Source organism: Chaetura pelagica, unplaced genomic scaffold (genome assembly GCF_000747805.2).
Source record: "Chaetura pelagica isolate M959 unplaced genomic scaffold, ChaPel_1.0 scaffold144, whole genome shotgun sequence".
Taxonomy (NCBI): Eukaryota; Metazoa; Chordata; class Aves; order Apodiformes; family Apodidae; genus Chaetura; species Chaetura pelagica.
This window is the reverse complement of record NW_009952978.1, coordinates 239,442-252,169: the sequence shown is the minus strand read 5'-3', so window position 1 is coordinate 252,169 and position 12,728 is coordinate 239,442. Positions and strand designations below refer to the sequence as shown.

Below are 12,728 nucleotides of genomic sequence, written 5' to 3'. Positions count from 1 at the left end.
TCTCCTGACCCCCATAACTCTCTGCTTTCTCCAGCAGCAGCTCCGGGATTCCTCGGGACTCTTCCCAGTTCAGGGAAGTGCTGTGGGAGTTGCTGGGGTGGGGAGAGGCGAGAGGCTTTTGCCCATACCTGAATCTATTTGTATATAATTGTATATATTTTCTTGTATCATTCTTTAGTGTTTTAATTAAAGCTGTGTAGTTTAGTTTTCAATCCAGCCAAGTCTCTCTCTTTTTCTCTCTCTCCTTCCCTACCTGGGTTGGGGGGGGGAGGGGATCGAGAGCATTGTTGTCAGATCTGAGTCAAACGGTGACACACACAAACCACGACCCTATACGGGACCAGCGTCGGGCATATCCCTCCTCCTCCTTCCCTCATTAAATAAGTAAATAAGGTGTGTAACTAAGGTGTACCCATATGTATTTCATGTGCTTTAATTACCTTTTTTTGAACCTCCTGCCCCCAAATTGCTTTGTTTTCCCCACAATAAACCGTGCATTTCGTAAGTTCTAATTGGGGTTTCGCTGCTGTTATTGGAAATATTAGTAAGCACTGAGAAAGTTATTCACTCGAAAAGTCAGAGCCAAAGCCCCTGCTCCTCTGTGAGAGGCGATCCCCACGTGTGGACCTCTTAGCAGATCCTGACAAGCTTAATACACTCCAAAAAGGAGATATAATAGGTCGCGGATCACGACACCTCCTTCCTGCCATAAGCATCTTGAACTCCATTTCATGGTCACTGCAGCACAGGCTGCCCTTGAGCTTCACATTTTTCACCAGCCCCTCGTTATTGGTGAGAACAAGGTTCAGCATAACCTTATTAGGTCTTCTATCACTTGGATTAGAGAGTTACCACCAATGTATTCCAGAAACCTTCTGGATAGTTTGTGGTTTGCAGAGTTGTCCCTCCAACAGTTATCAGGGTAGTTGAAATCCCCCATGAAGTACAAGTCTTGTGAATGGCAGACTATGCCTATCTGTCTTTAAAGGGCCTCATTTGCTCAGTCTTCCTGCTCAAGTGCCCTTTAGCAGAGATCTACTGTAATGTCCCCTATCCCTGCCCTCCCATATACTCCCAGTTGGCTCCTCACCCATCTCTAGGTAGATCTCCATGCACTCCAGCTGGTCACTGATGTTGAGGGTGACACCACCTCCTCTTCTCCCCAGCCTGTCATTCCTAAAGAGCCTGTAACCTTCCATATCAATGGTTTAATAGGGGTCATCCCACCATGTCTCCACGATGCCAGTAAGATCGTACTACTTCAGGCACACACACAACTTTAACGCTACTTGTTTATTTCCCATGCTGTGTGCATTAGCAGAGTCATTTAATACTGGGACGCTAGTGAAGGTGATTTACTGGCTGAAGTGGCTGGAATTCCCTTGAGGTATTTCTCTGGTGCTTCCTTGTTGGATTGTACTATTTCAGGAGGCCCTGGTTCATCTCTGTAAGACTTCAGGTGTGCTAAAGTGTGTCCAGCACATCTCTGAGTAACAGGTTGAGGGTCCTTGCTAGCACCCTGTCTTCATAACTTTAGTGTGTCTTCCCAACTTTAGTGTGTCTCCCCACATTTTGTTACAGGCAAGCTGGGTATTACCCACCTCCCCTTTCAAATCTAATTTAAAGGTCTGTCTATGAGTCCTACAAGCTACTGAGCAAAGCCCCACAAGCTACTGAGCAAAGCCCCTCTTCCTTCTTTTAGAAAGGTAAATCCCATCCACTGCCACCAGCCATGTAGGCCATCACATTATTAAACAAACAAACAAACAAAAAACACACCAAAAATTGTACCAGATACACTAGCCAAGGAGCAGCAGATTAATACACTGGATGTATCTCTTTCTTCCAGTGTTGCTGCCCACAACCAGAAAGAAAGAAGAAAAAACAACTCATGCCCCAGATTCCCTCACCAACCTTCCTAAGGCCCTGAAGTCTCTTTTGACTGCTCTTGGACTATGTGTTGCAGCCTCATCTCTTCCCACTTGGAAGTAATGGGTAAAAGTCTGAAGTCCATACTAGGCTAAGAAGTTTCCTAGTAATGTCCTTAATCTGGGCATCAGAGAGGTAGCAGACTTCACTATGAAAAGGTTTGTCAAGCATATTTGACCATCTTCCCCTCAGAAGGGAGTTGTCTGCAGCTATAACCTGTCTTTAGTTCCTGGTGGAAGTGATCATGATATAGGGGCCTTGCTGACCCTAGTAACAACTCTGCTGTGGACCTGCCATCATCCCCATCATCTAATCTCATAGAATACAAACAATATATGAAATGCATAAGAAATTAAAATCTGTTAGAGAAGTAGACAACCTGAAGGAAGCAAGTCTTCTCTGCAAGCTTAGTTTCTAAACTCAGGACAGATTACAGGACACTAATCTTGTTTATAGTTTAACAACTGGACTAAGAATTTTTTTACTTAACTGTAAGCTGACTGCTTTAATGAATATCACCTGCTTGTATAATTTCTGCAGAGATAGATTGTACTTTACTTGAGAGGAGAGTGTGATGAAGCCTGGGTGTATTGTCACTTGACTGGCTTGAAAATAAATGTTATTACATTGTAAAAACAGAAAGCAAGCATAATGAATGTTCACAAGGCAAAATTTGGTTTAACAATATATGAAAGAAGCAAGATGTAAAATCCAGCACAGATAAATTTTAATGCATTTAAAATATCAATCGCTTCAGAAAATTTCCCATAATTTAATATTAATTCTATTTAGCTACATTGCATAAAATGAAATAGTCTCTTTATCAATTAATATGCACAAGTGACCAATGGAAACTTTAAATTTTGATTTAATTGTTGCTAGGGTGGATGAAACCAGTCTCTCAGTAACCATAGACACTCCCTTAACTTTTTTGCCATCAAGGCAAACTGGCAAGTTACTACTAAAATGGGTTTGAAAAACAGTGATTCATGAGTTAAAAAAAAGAGTGAATACTTCAGAAAAAGCATGTGGTTGCTAGATATGTTAGGTAAATAAAGTAGTTTAAAGAGAATCACAATGTATGCAAATGAAGATTTTTTCAAACTTTTATATTAAACAAAATAAAATAGAGAAGAAGAAGAACTAACATTTAATTTAACACAGAAGCAGAACTAACACTAAATTATTTTATTTAATATCTGTTTCTGCAACTTGAAGTCAGCATATTCCTCATAAAAAGGAACTGTGTAATGCTTATTTTTAAAACAGAAATCAGGTGTGAAACTTCCATGCTTTTGCAGCCTGAATGTAGATTTTTGGTTCAGTGCATTCAATTAGTTTCAGTATTGGCAAGGGGCAATGGAAAATAAGGACAGTTAAACACTTCCTGAGACAAAGTTCAAGAAGTACCTCTAGATAGCGCTTGTCACTCTTATGAAAATTATTTTTCTTATTTTTGTTTAGTACACAAGAAGGAAAGAGTCTTAGAAAATATGAGAGGTAATTAAAGAAAATGTATGGTGGACACTGGCAACAAAGAAAAGTTAAAAAATTAATTGAAGATTTAATAATAATTCAGAAAGGTTAGTGATGGCAATGTTATGTTCTTTCTGTAAAATTTAGTTTGTGCTTATGGGTTCATACATTTTGGCACAGTCTTGATTACTGTACACAGTACCTCCATCCCCACAAAGACTCTAGAAGGCATCCGCAGAAACATCCACACCGCATAGAATGGACGTCTGACAAGCTTTTCTGATTTTCAGCAAGATCCTTTCGACATCTGGTATGGCCCTAAGTGATATGAATCACCATGTGCAGAATAATACTCCAACAAAAAGATTCTGCCAACTACTATGATTTGGAGCACACACTTGCTTCAAGGACAGGACACACTGCAAAAATAGAATATAAAGTACTTGGTGAGGAACTAAGACGCTTTAGTAATTTTTTCTGCAGGGCTGTGCAACTGCTTCATCTCTGTGATGCTGCAGGTAGCCATTCGATGTCAAGAGGAGACATCGACATCAAGACAGTAGAGTCAGAGACCTCAGTGGTCCCTTCCCAGAGATCAAATTTCTGGCAGACTCTTTCTCACAGTCGTGGTTTTGCAGTAAAAAAATGCATTATTAAAAATATTTTAGCGACGTAAAATGTAATATGTAAAGAATTTGGTGGGGAGTTGTGTAATGAGGCTCTGTCACTTCAGAAACCAAGTGGAAACACAGAATGTGTATGTCAGGGAGCAGGAGAGGTTGGTTGAGCTCAAATATGGTCCTGAGCCCATTGGTAGGGCACAGGGAAAGCCCCATGGGAGACTGGAAAGTGCTATTAAATCCTCTTAGTGCCCTCAAGACAAGGATATTGTTTTAGAAAGAACACTGAATATAAGGTCATGGAAAAGACATAGACAAACTAAGAGCTGCTGTGTGGGAGACCAATGACCAGGCTGGAAAGGAGCCTCAGCTGCTCTCACTGAGGACTTTGTACTTTCACTAAATACAAATGTTTATAGAAGATATGCGTATCTCATGGAAATAGCCTTTTCTTATCTTCTTGTTCTCCATCTTCATTTTCAGAGACATGTCTGCATTTCTGTTGGATGTAATCAGTTAAGTGCTCACTTAAGGAAGGGCATATTTATTGTTAGAACTAATTTATTAGAAAACATTCAAATTTGATAGAATCTCTTTTCAGAAACTGCTAATTCTTGCCCACTTGGTCAACTCACATGGGTAAAAATTAGATTTTTTTTTTAGTTATGTGATGTGGATATTTCTTCAGAATTATTTTCTTCTTCTTCGTCTGTGTCTATATGCTTTAAAAACTTTTCAAGGGGTCTATTACGTTGTGTCAATTTGTCTAAATTAGATCCAAACCTGTGCTTACAAAATGGATGCAAACTTTCAAAGTATTTTCATAAACCCAGATTTTTTAATATGAGATTGTTTGCAAACTGCTCTTCGGCTCTTTCATCCAGACAAGGTAGTACCTTGATTTGAGTACATAAAGGCAAACTAAGGAACACAAGGAAGAACTGAATTCATAAGATGTCTTCATTTCAACATGCCTTTCTGAATAGCTAATATATTGGAGAAGTTTTACATTTAGCTACTTCATCCTTGTGAACTGGTCTTGTCTCCTTATTGAAACTGCTCAGGTATTCCTCATAAAACCTTACTATTTTGCCTACAAATTTGGTTTTACATTTAGCTACTTCATCCTTGTGAACTGGTCTTGTCTCCTTATTGAAACTGCTCAGGTATTCCTCATAAAACCTTACTATTTTGCCTACAAATTGGTTGGTTAATTTAAGAGGCATATGAAAGTTTATAATCTAACTGTGCTTTATTCCTTCATATACCAATCTGTACAGGCCCTACAGAACAGATTAACGCAGAATTTTTCAGGGTAGATGAGATGTCAGGAGATCTTCTAATCCATGTATCATGAATCAGAGATGTATAAAACAGATAAAATTCTGATTTTTTCTCATTAAGAACTTTGTCTAACTGAATAAAAATTACAATAGTCATAGGGATAAAAGAGGGAGTGAATAAATTCAAAATTATTTTTAATAGTTAATAAGGTGGTTACGTATGTCAACTAATCTGTATTAGTTTTTATATTAATTGCTAAGTAATACCATGGCACTTTTGGTGCAACTATATCTTGAACTAAAATCATGGAATGGTTTGTGTTGGAAAGAACCTTTAAAGATCAGCTATTTTCAAACCCCTGACATGTACAAGGACATATTTCACTTGGTTAGATTTCTTAAATGCATTAATTCATTTTTTGCATGTACAACTCCTGTGTTAACTTGCTTATTTTAGGAATACATTTTAATGTTTTCCATTGTTTTTCAGGTGCTGGTGGATGGTCTCCACTTGTGTCCAATAAGTATCAATGGCTTCAGATTGATCTTGGTGAAAGAACTGAGATTACTGCTGTTGCTACGCAAGGTGGTTATGGAAGCTCTGATTGGGTAACAAGCTACCTTCTGATGTTTAGTGATACTGGACGAAACTGGAAGCAGTATCGTCAAGAGGAAAGCATTTGGGTATGTTATTTTAATAATGAGAATTCCCTTTTTGCCAAATATTTTTAAAAATTGCACATTCTTGCAAATATAAGCAAAGCAAAGGACTATAAAGAACTACATTGAAAGTGTTTAAGTAATTAAATGCACAAACTAATTTAGCTTTTGACAAGATAAAAGGCTCTAAAGGGCAAACGAACACCAAACACCTAACCTTAGCATTACTTCATTAAGAGTCTCATGGTATTTTGAGGACTAAAAATACACTGCAAAATCTCTTTTGTCTTGTGATGTATGCTAGAGCTGTTTTCTGAAAGTAGTGATCACAGTGTGATAAACTGGGTTTTTTAATTAGGGGAAAAAAACCAACAACAAAACTTGGGTTTTTTTCCAGAACATTTAATCTGAATGTAAAAATAAAAAAAGCAACACAAAGAAGTCACAACCAAATTCAAGTTTATTTAAAAACAAACAAATAATTTAAAAAAATTATTTTTTTTGTCATCTGATTGAGTGTAATTTTTTATGTTCCAGCCCATTTATCTCTTAAGAAATTTGTAACTAACAATGATAATTAATGAGCCTCGTTATGCTCAACACTTTCTATTCAGATTACTTTTATCAAAAGAAATGCAATACCAGAGAGATGATATCCAAAATCCACATGGAAAATTTAATAATACAGTTCTAGATCATAATTGCACCTTTTCTTGATCTCCAGTGATTAGCAGCTTGGACTAAAGAGAGAATATTGGTACCTGCACTTTGCGATTTTATCCTGTCAAGTTATTTATATCCATTTGTCCATACAAAGAGCTGATTACTTTTTAAATTTCACTAAGCTTTAGGCTTCAGTTGTTTCTTGCTGCAGTTGAACATTATGTTAAAATGTATTTCATTTTATGCATTTTAATTGTGTTGACTTTTAATTCAAAATGTTCTTGTCACTCTTATGGTCAAATCCCATCTATGATATAATGACATTATACAGTGGCTTACTTGTTGCTTAATTATCCTTCTTTTTGAATTTGCTACATAGTTCTGCTTCAGCCTGTGTTTTCATTACAAAGAGAAATAAATTAATTTCTAATCCATATGGCTGTGAGGAGCAAGAAAAAAACACACAACAATCTTCCAAATGTTAAATGAGCATAAGCTGCTATAACATTGTCTTTCCCATCTTCAGACAAACTGATAAAACAAATCTAAGAGGTAGAACTGTTTGATCTCTTCAGTGAGGACTCTTTTGAAATCCCCTATTGGTACTGCAAACAGCGATGTAGATAGTTATTACTTAAATACTGAGGAGTAAAATATCAAAAGTTTTTTAAATAATTGCTAAATGCTAATGCAGGCATTGGTGTAAGGTTGCTCTTAGACCTGTAGGCGGGGAAAAATATGGCTTGAATTCCATTATCTAGAACTTTATAAAAAAAAAAATTTTCCTAGTGAATGCAGTGCAGATTAGAGGTATGGCCTGTAGGCAGTGATGCATAATACGGGGATGTAAAGCATCAAATTCAGGAATACTCTATTGATATTTTTTGTGTATCTGTATTTAGGAGTTCTACCTCTAGGAAAATACATTTTTTCTTTCTGAACTAGTACACAGACATAGCCTTGGATATCTACCCTTAAGTATATATTTATTTTATAGATTATCTCTGATTGTTATCTGTTTATGTTAAACTTTCTTAAATGCAAGAACACCTCACATTTTATGACACCTAATGTGTTATTTCTATCCTCTTCTTAATCGAATCCTTGCCTATTACAAAATTGCTTTTCAAAAGTAACTTTTTTTTTTTTTAAATACAACTGTGCGCTAGAAAGACAGAAGATGCCCATTTTTGTGGGCCCTTTGTTGCTGTATTTCAGAATTCTTCACTGTATGTAAGAGTTTACACTTTTTAACAACACTTCCAAAACTTGGGTAGAAAAATTTATTATTTTCCTATTATTATTATTATTAATTTTCAGTTTCAGAACTTACATGAATTGTCTTTGTCACCTTATGGCTTATCCTAAGATTTTAAAGCTCCTGTCTTCAGTGGAGCTGATCACAACTTTTTCATTCACTATATATTTTTATTAAAAATAACATGAAAATATCACTGTCTAGGGATCTGAAAATGATCTAGTTGCAAAAACTGTCTTTATAGTCTGTGGAAACGGTAGTCTGTTCGAAGGCTGGTTCCTATAACTTTATATTCCATTATTTTGTCAAAATAAATAATGTACAAGTATCTCGCCTTTCTCCATCTATGAAATGCTTCACTGACTGTTGGTGCTGAATGTGGAAGCAGATATTCTAAAGTTAGGTCTCTCCCCTCTTGCAGCTGTTAAATATTATTTATTTTCACTTTTCTATTTATTAGGAATTGGTTTAGAAGGAATCATGACAACTGTAGACTGTAGTCATGCAATATCACAGGATGATTTGTAATGGAAGGGACCTTAGAGATCACCTAGTTTCAAATCCCATGCCATAGGCAGGGACACCTTCCACTAGACCAGGTTGCTTAAAGCCCCATACAACCTGGCCTTGAAAACTTCCAGGAAGGGAGCATCCACAACTTCTTTGGGCAACCTGTTCAAGTGTTTCATCACACTTTACAGGAAATGTTTTTTTCCTAGCATCTAATCTAAATCTACCCTTCTCCAGTTAAAAACCTTTCACCTCTCATCCTATCACTACATGCCCTTGTAAAAAGTCCATCTCCACATTTCTTGTAGGCCCTCTTCAACAACCATAACCTGTCTTCATAGGAGAGGTGCTCCAGCCCTTTGATCAGCTTTATGGCCCTTCTCTGGATTCAGTCTAACAGCTCCACGTCCTTCTTGAGTTAGTGGTTCCATAACTGGACACCGTACTCCAGGTGTGGTCTCACAAGAGAAGAGGAGAAAATCACCTCCCCTGACCTTCTGGCCATTCTTCTCTTCATAGAATCATAAAATCATAGAATGGTAGGGATTGGAAGGAACTTCTGGAGATCATTGAGTCCAATCACCCTGCCAGAGCATGACCACACAGGAGGTGTGGTCAAGGTCACACAGAAACACACCTGGACTGGTCTGAAAACCTCCAGAGAAGGAAACTACACAAACTCTCTGGGCAGCCTGTTCCATGGTCCACCACCCTTACAGTAAAGAGGTTTTTCCTCATGTTGAGGTGGAACTTCCTGTGTTCTAGTGTGCATCCATTGGGCCTTGTCCTATCATAGAGCAGACTGAAAAGAGTTTGTCATCTTCTTGACACCCACACTTCAGATATTTATATACATTAATAAGACCCCGTCTCAGTCTTCTCTACACTAAACACTCACAGGTCTCTCAGCCTTTCCTCCTAAGAGAGATGTTACATTCCCTTAATCGTCTCATGTTTGACTCTTTAAAGTAAATCCCTGTCACTCTTGAACTGGGAAGCCCAGAACTGGACACAGCACTCCAGGTGGGATGTCACTAGGGCAGAGTAGAGTGGGAGGAGAACCTCCCTTGATCTGCTGCACACACTCCTGTGCACACACTATTATGTGCCCCAGGATACCACTGACCCTCTTGGCCACAGGGCACATTACTGTCCCATGGGTAACGTCTTACCACCCCAGGACTCCAAGGTTGGCTCCTAATCTGTACTGGTGGATGTTGTTATTTCTCCACAGGTGCAGGACTCTACACTTACTCTTGTTGAACCTCATTAGGTTCCTCTTTGCCCAGCTCTCCTGTCTGTCCAAATCTTGCTGAATGGCCGCACCGCTTTCTGGTGATTCAGCCAATCCTCCCAGTTTCATATCATCAGCAAACTGGCTGAGGATACACTCTCACCTCATCCAGGTCATTGATGAAGGTGTTGAACAGGACAGGATCCATCACTTATTCCTGGGGAACTACAGTAATTACAGGTCTCCAGCTGGACTCAGTGCCATTGATCACCACCCTCTGGGCTCTATTGTTTAGCTAGTTCTCAATCCATCTCACTGTCCATTATTCTACCCCACACTTCCTGAGCTTGCTCACAAAGATATTATGGGACACAGTGTCAAAAGCCTAGCTAAGGTCAAGTTCTACATCTACTGCCCTTCCTGCATCTATCAGTCATCCTATCATAGAAGACTATCACAGAATCACCAAGGCTGGGAAAGTCCTTTAAGATCATTGAGTCCATCCTATGACCTAACACCACCACATCGGCTATGGCTGATGACAATGGCACTAATGGCCACATGCAGCTTTTCCTTGAACACCTCTGGGGATGGTGCCTCTACCACTGGGAAGTCCATTCCAATCACCCTCTCCATGAGGAAGTACTTCCTAATACCCAACCTAAACCTCCCTTGGTGCAGCTTCAGGCCATACTCTCTCATCTTGTTGCTAGTTGTCTAGGGAAGTTAGGCTGACTGGTCTATAGTTCCTTGGATCTTCTTCCTTGCTCTTTTTGAAGACTGCAGTGACATTGGCTTTCCCCCAGTCCTCAAGCACCTCTCCTGTTTTCCATGATCTTTTGAAAATGATGGAGAGTGGTGCAGCAATAGCATTAGCCAGCTTGCTCAGCAGTCCTGGGTGCATTCCATCGGCACCCATGGGTATGTGTATATTCATTTTATCTAACTATCTCTAATCAAATCCTCACTGACCAGTGGAGAGACTTCCTTCCTTCAGACTTTCTCTCTTACTTCCATTGTCTGATTCACAAGGGCTGGTCTTGTGAGCAGCTTGAAGAAGACTGACGCAAAGAAAGTATTCAGTAACTCTGCCTTCTCTGCATCCTGTTACATGAGCTCTGTCGCGAGCCGATGCCAGGGGGCTACCGGCTGTCAGGATGCCTCTGCGACGTCCCCCCACCCAGTGTGGACGGCTTTGTGAATGAAAGGGAGAGCTCACATGTGGTGCTCCCTTCTCAGAGAGGAACGGCCGCTGCGGGACTGTATTTTAGAGTGGTGATTAGAATACCCCCTCACTCAATGTGTGTGTGTGTGTGCATGTGCGTGCGCATTTACCCTTCTGTAGTGTGTGGTTCCTGGGATGCAGCTGGCAGGGGTCCGCAGGAGCTCTGTAGGGGGCCGGCTTCCTGGTATCAAGGGCGACTCCCCAGCAGCAGGCAGACAGGCAGGCAGGCAGGCACGGCTTTTCCGTGAGTTGTGGCGAGCTCCAATCCTGCAGTAGAGCGGCAGGTGGACCGAGCAGGCAGCAGCGAGCTCCAGTCCAATTTGGCTCCAGTGTTAGGTTTAGGCAGGCTCCAGCCAGGCAGACTCCGATGGGCAATGGTCCCTCGGGAGTAGGCTGGCCCCTCCTTCGGAGTCTCCAGGCCGCGGTCACGGGGGCAGTCCCACCTTCCCTCTCTGCTCCTCCAGACAGCGGTGCTGGCGTTCCAGGCAGGTTGTGGTGCTGTAGCAGGGTCTCTTCCTGGGCAGGCAGGGAGCCGCGGGCCTGCAGAACTTGTCGTCTTTTATAGATCCGAAATCACTGTTCGAGAAAGTACCACTGTTCAAATTAGCCAATTAGCATTGGCCGGGTACGTACTCCGTCAGAAGCGTCTTTAACCTATTGCCTATTTTTTCTGCCAGTTATCATAACCCTTCTGCTCTTTTCTTGCTGTGTACTTATCTGGTAGAGCAAGGGGCCTGTCAGTCCTTGGCTAAATCAGCTAAAAGACGCCACTCTTGCTTTGCTGACTGGGTGTGCTGCTTCCTGGATTTCTAGTACCGAATCAGCCATGTTAAGTACAGCAGCTGTGAGTATGTCTGTTTTGGAATTCAATTTTCTGTAATCAACTGCCATTCTCCATTTACCATTTGGTTTTCTTACAGGCTAGATCAGGGAGTTAAATGGTGAATGACAGGACACAATAATGTCCTTTCATTTTAAATCAGAAATTACTTCTTTAATGCCTTCTTTAGCAGCAAGAGGGATGGAATATTGTCTCATATTTGTTATCTTGTTTTGTGGCAGACACGGAGCACACTGTAACAATTTTATCTTTGGTGTGGGTGTGCCAAAATTCCAAAAACAGCCTTCTTCATCTCTCCACACTTGGCCTGTGAGAACACCCATTCCTAACAAATTGTAAGGAATGTCACCCACAATCATTTCAGTCCGAATTCGTTCTTCCCCCCTTGGTAAAGTAATTATAGCTAGTTTTTTTGTAAAGCAGAGTTACCAAATGCTCCACTTACATATATTGGCTTTAAAGATGGATTAATACCACATTGCTTGGCCACATCAGCTTTCAATGTGGAAATTTGTGCTCCTGTGTCTACCACAAATGTTACAGGATAACGTCTTGGCTCTACAGCGCAGGTAAGTTCCAAGCCCCATTTTTATTTTGAACTAATCTTAGCACACTTTGCCAATCTTTTGGAGGACTAGAAGTTTTAGCGCCTGATTGGTTATTATTTATCTGCCAATCATTTTTATTTTCTGAATTGGAATCCTTCCCCCCCCCCCCTCTGCTTTCTTTTTCACCTTCTTTTCTTAGCAGAAGGAGGGTCATTTAGTTTTTCAAGTTATTTGATCTTTCCCTTGTTCTCTCTCTTGAATTCTAGGCCAGTTCTCTACCAGTGCTTTTAGGTGATTGCAGGAATAATTCTGAGCCAAAACCGCAGGTGGGATGTCTATACATTTGGCTTCGTCCTTCAGCTTAGTGTATGGCCTCATGTCACTTTGTGATGAAGCACGTCGATTTTCAGGGCGTTGGCTTCTATGTGTGGTGTTTGGCTTTCTGTTCCATTTACCTCTGTTTGTGACTGTCCAGTCACCC

General features: G+C 40.2%; 1 protein-coding gene across 1 annotated transcript in view; it reads left to right on the top strand.

The window, feature by feature from the left end:
• The window catches only part of CNTNAP4 (contactin associated protein-like 4), a 179,892-nt gene that overhangs the window by 26,932 nt on the left and 140,232 nt on the right, over positions 1-12,728 (top strand). Inside the window, exon 3 of the mRNA XM_009996385.1 lies at positions 5,799-5,992. Coding sequence (XP_009994687.1) covers positions 5,799-5,992 — 194 coding nt within the window. The remainder of the gene's footprint in view (positions 1-5,798; positions 5,993-12,728) is intronic.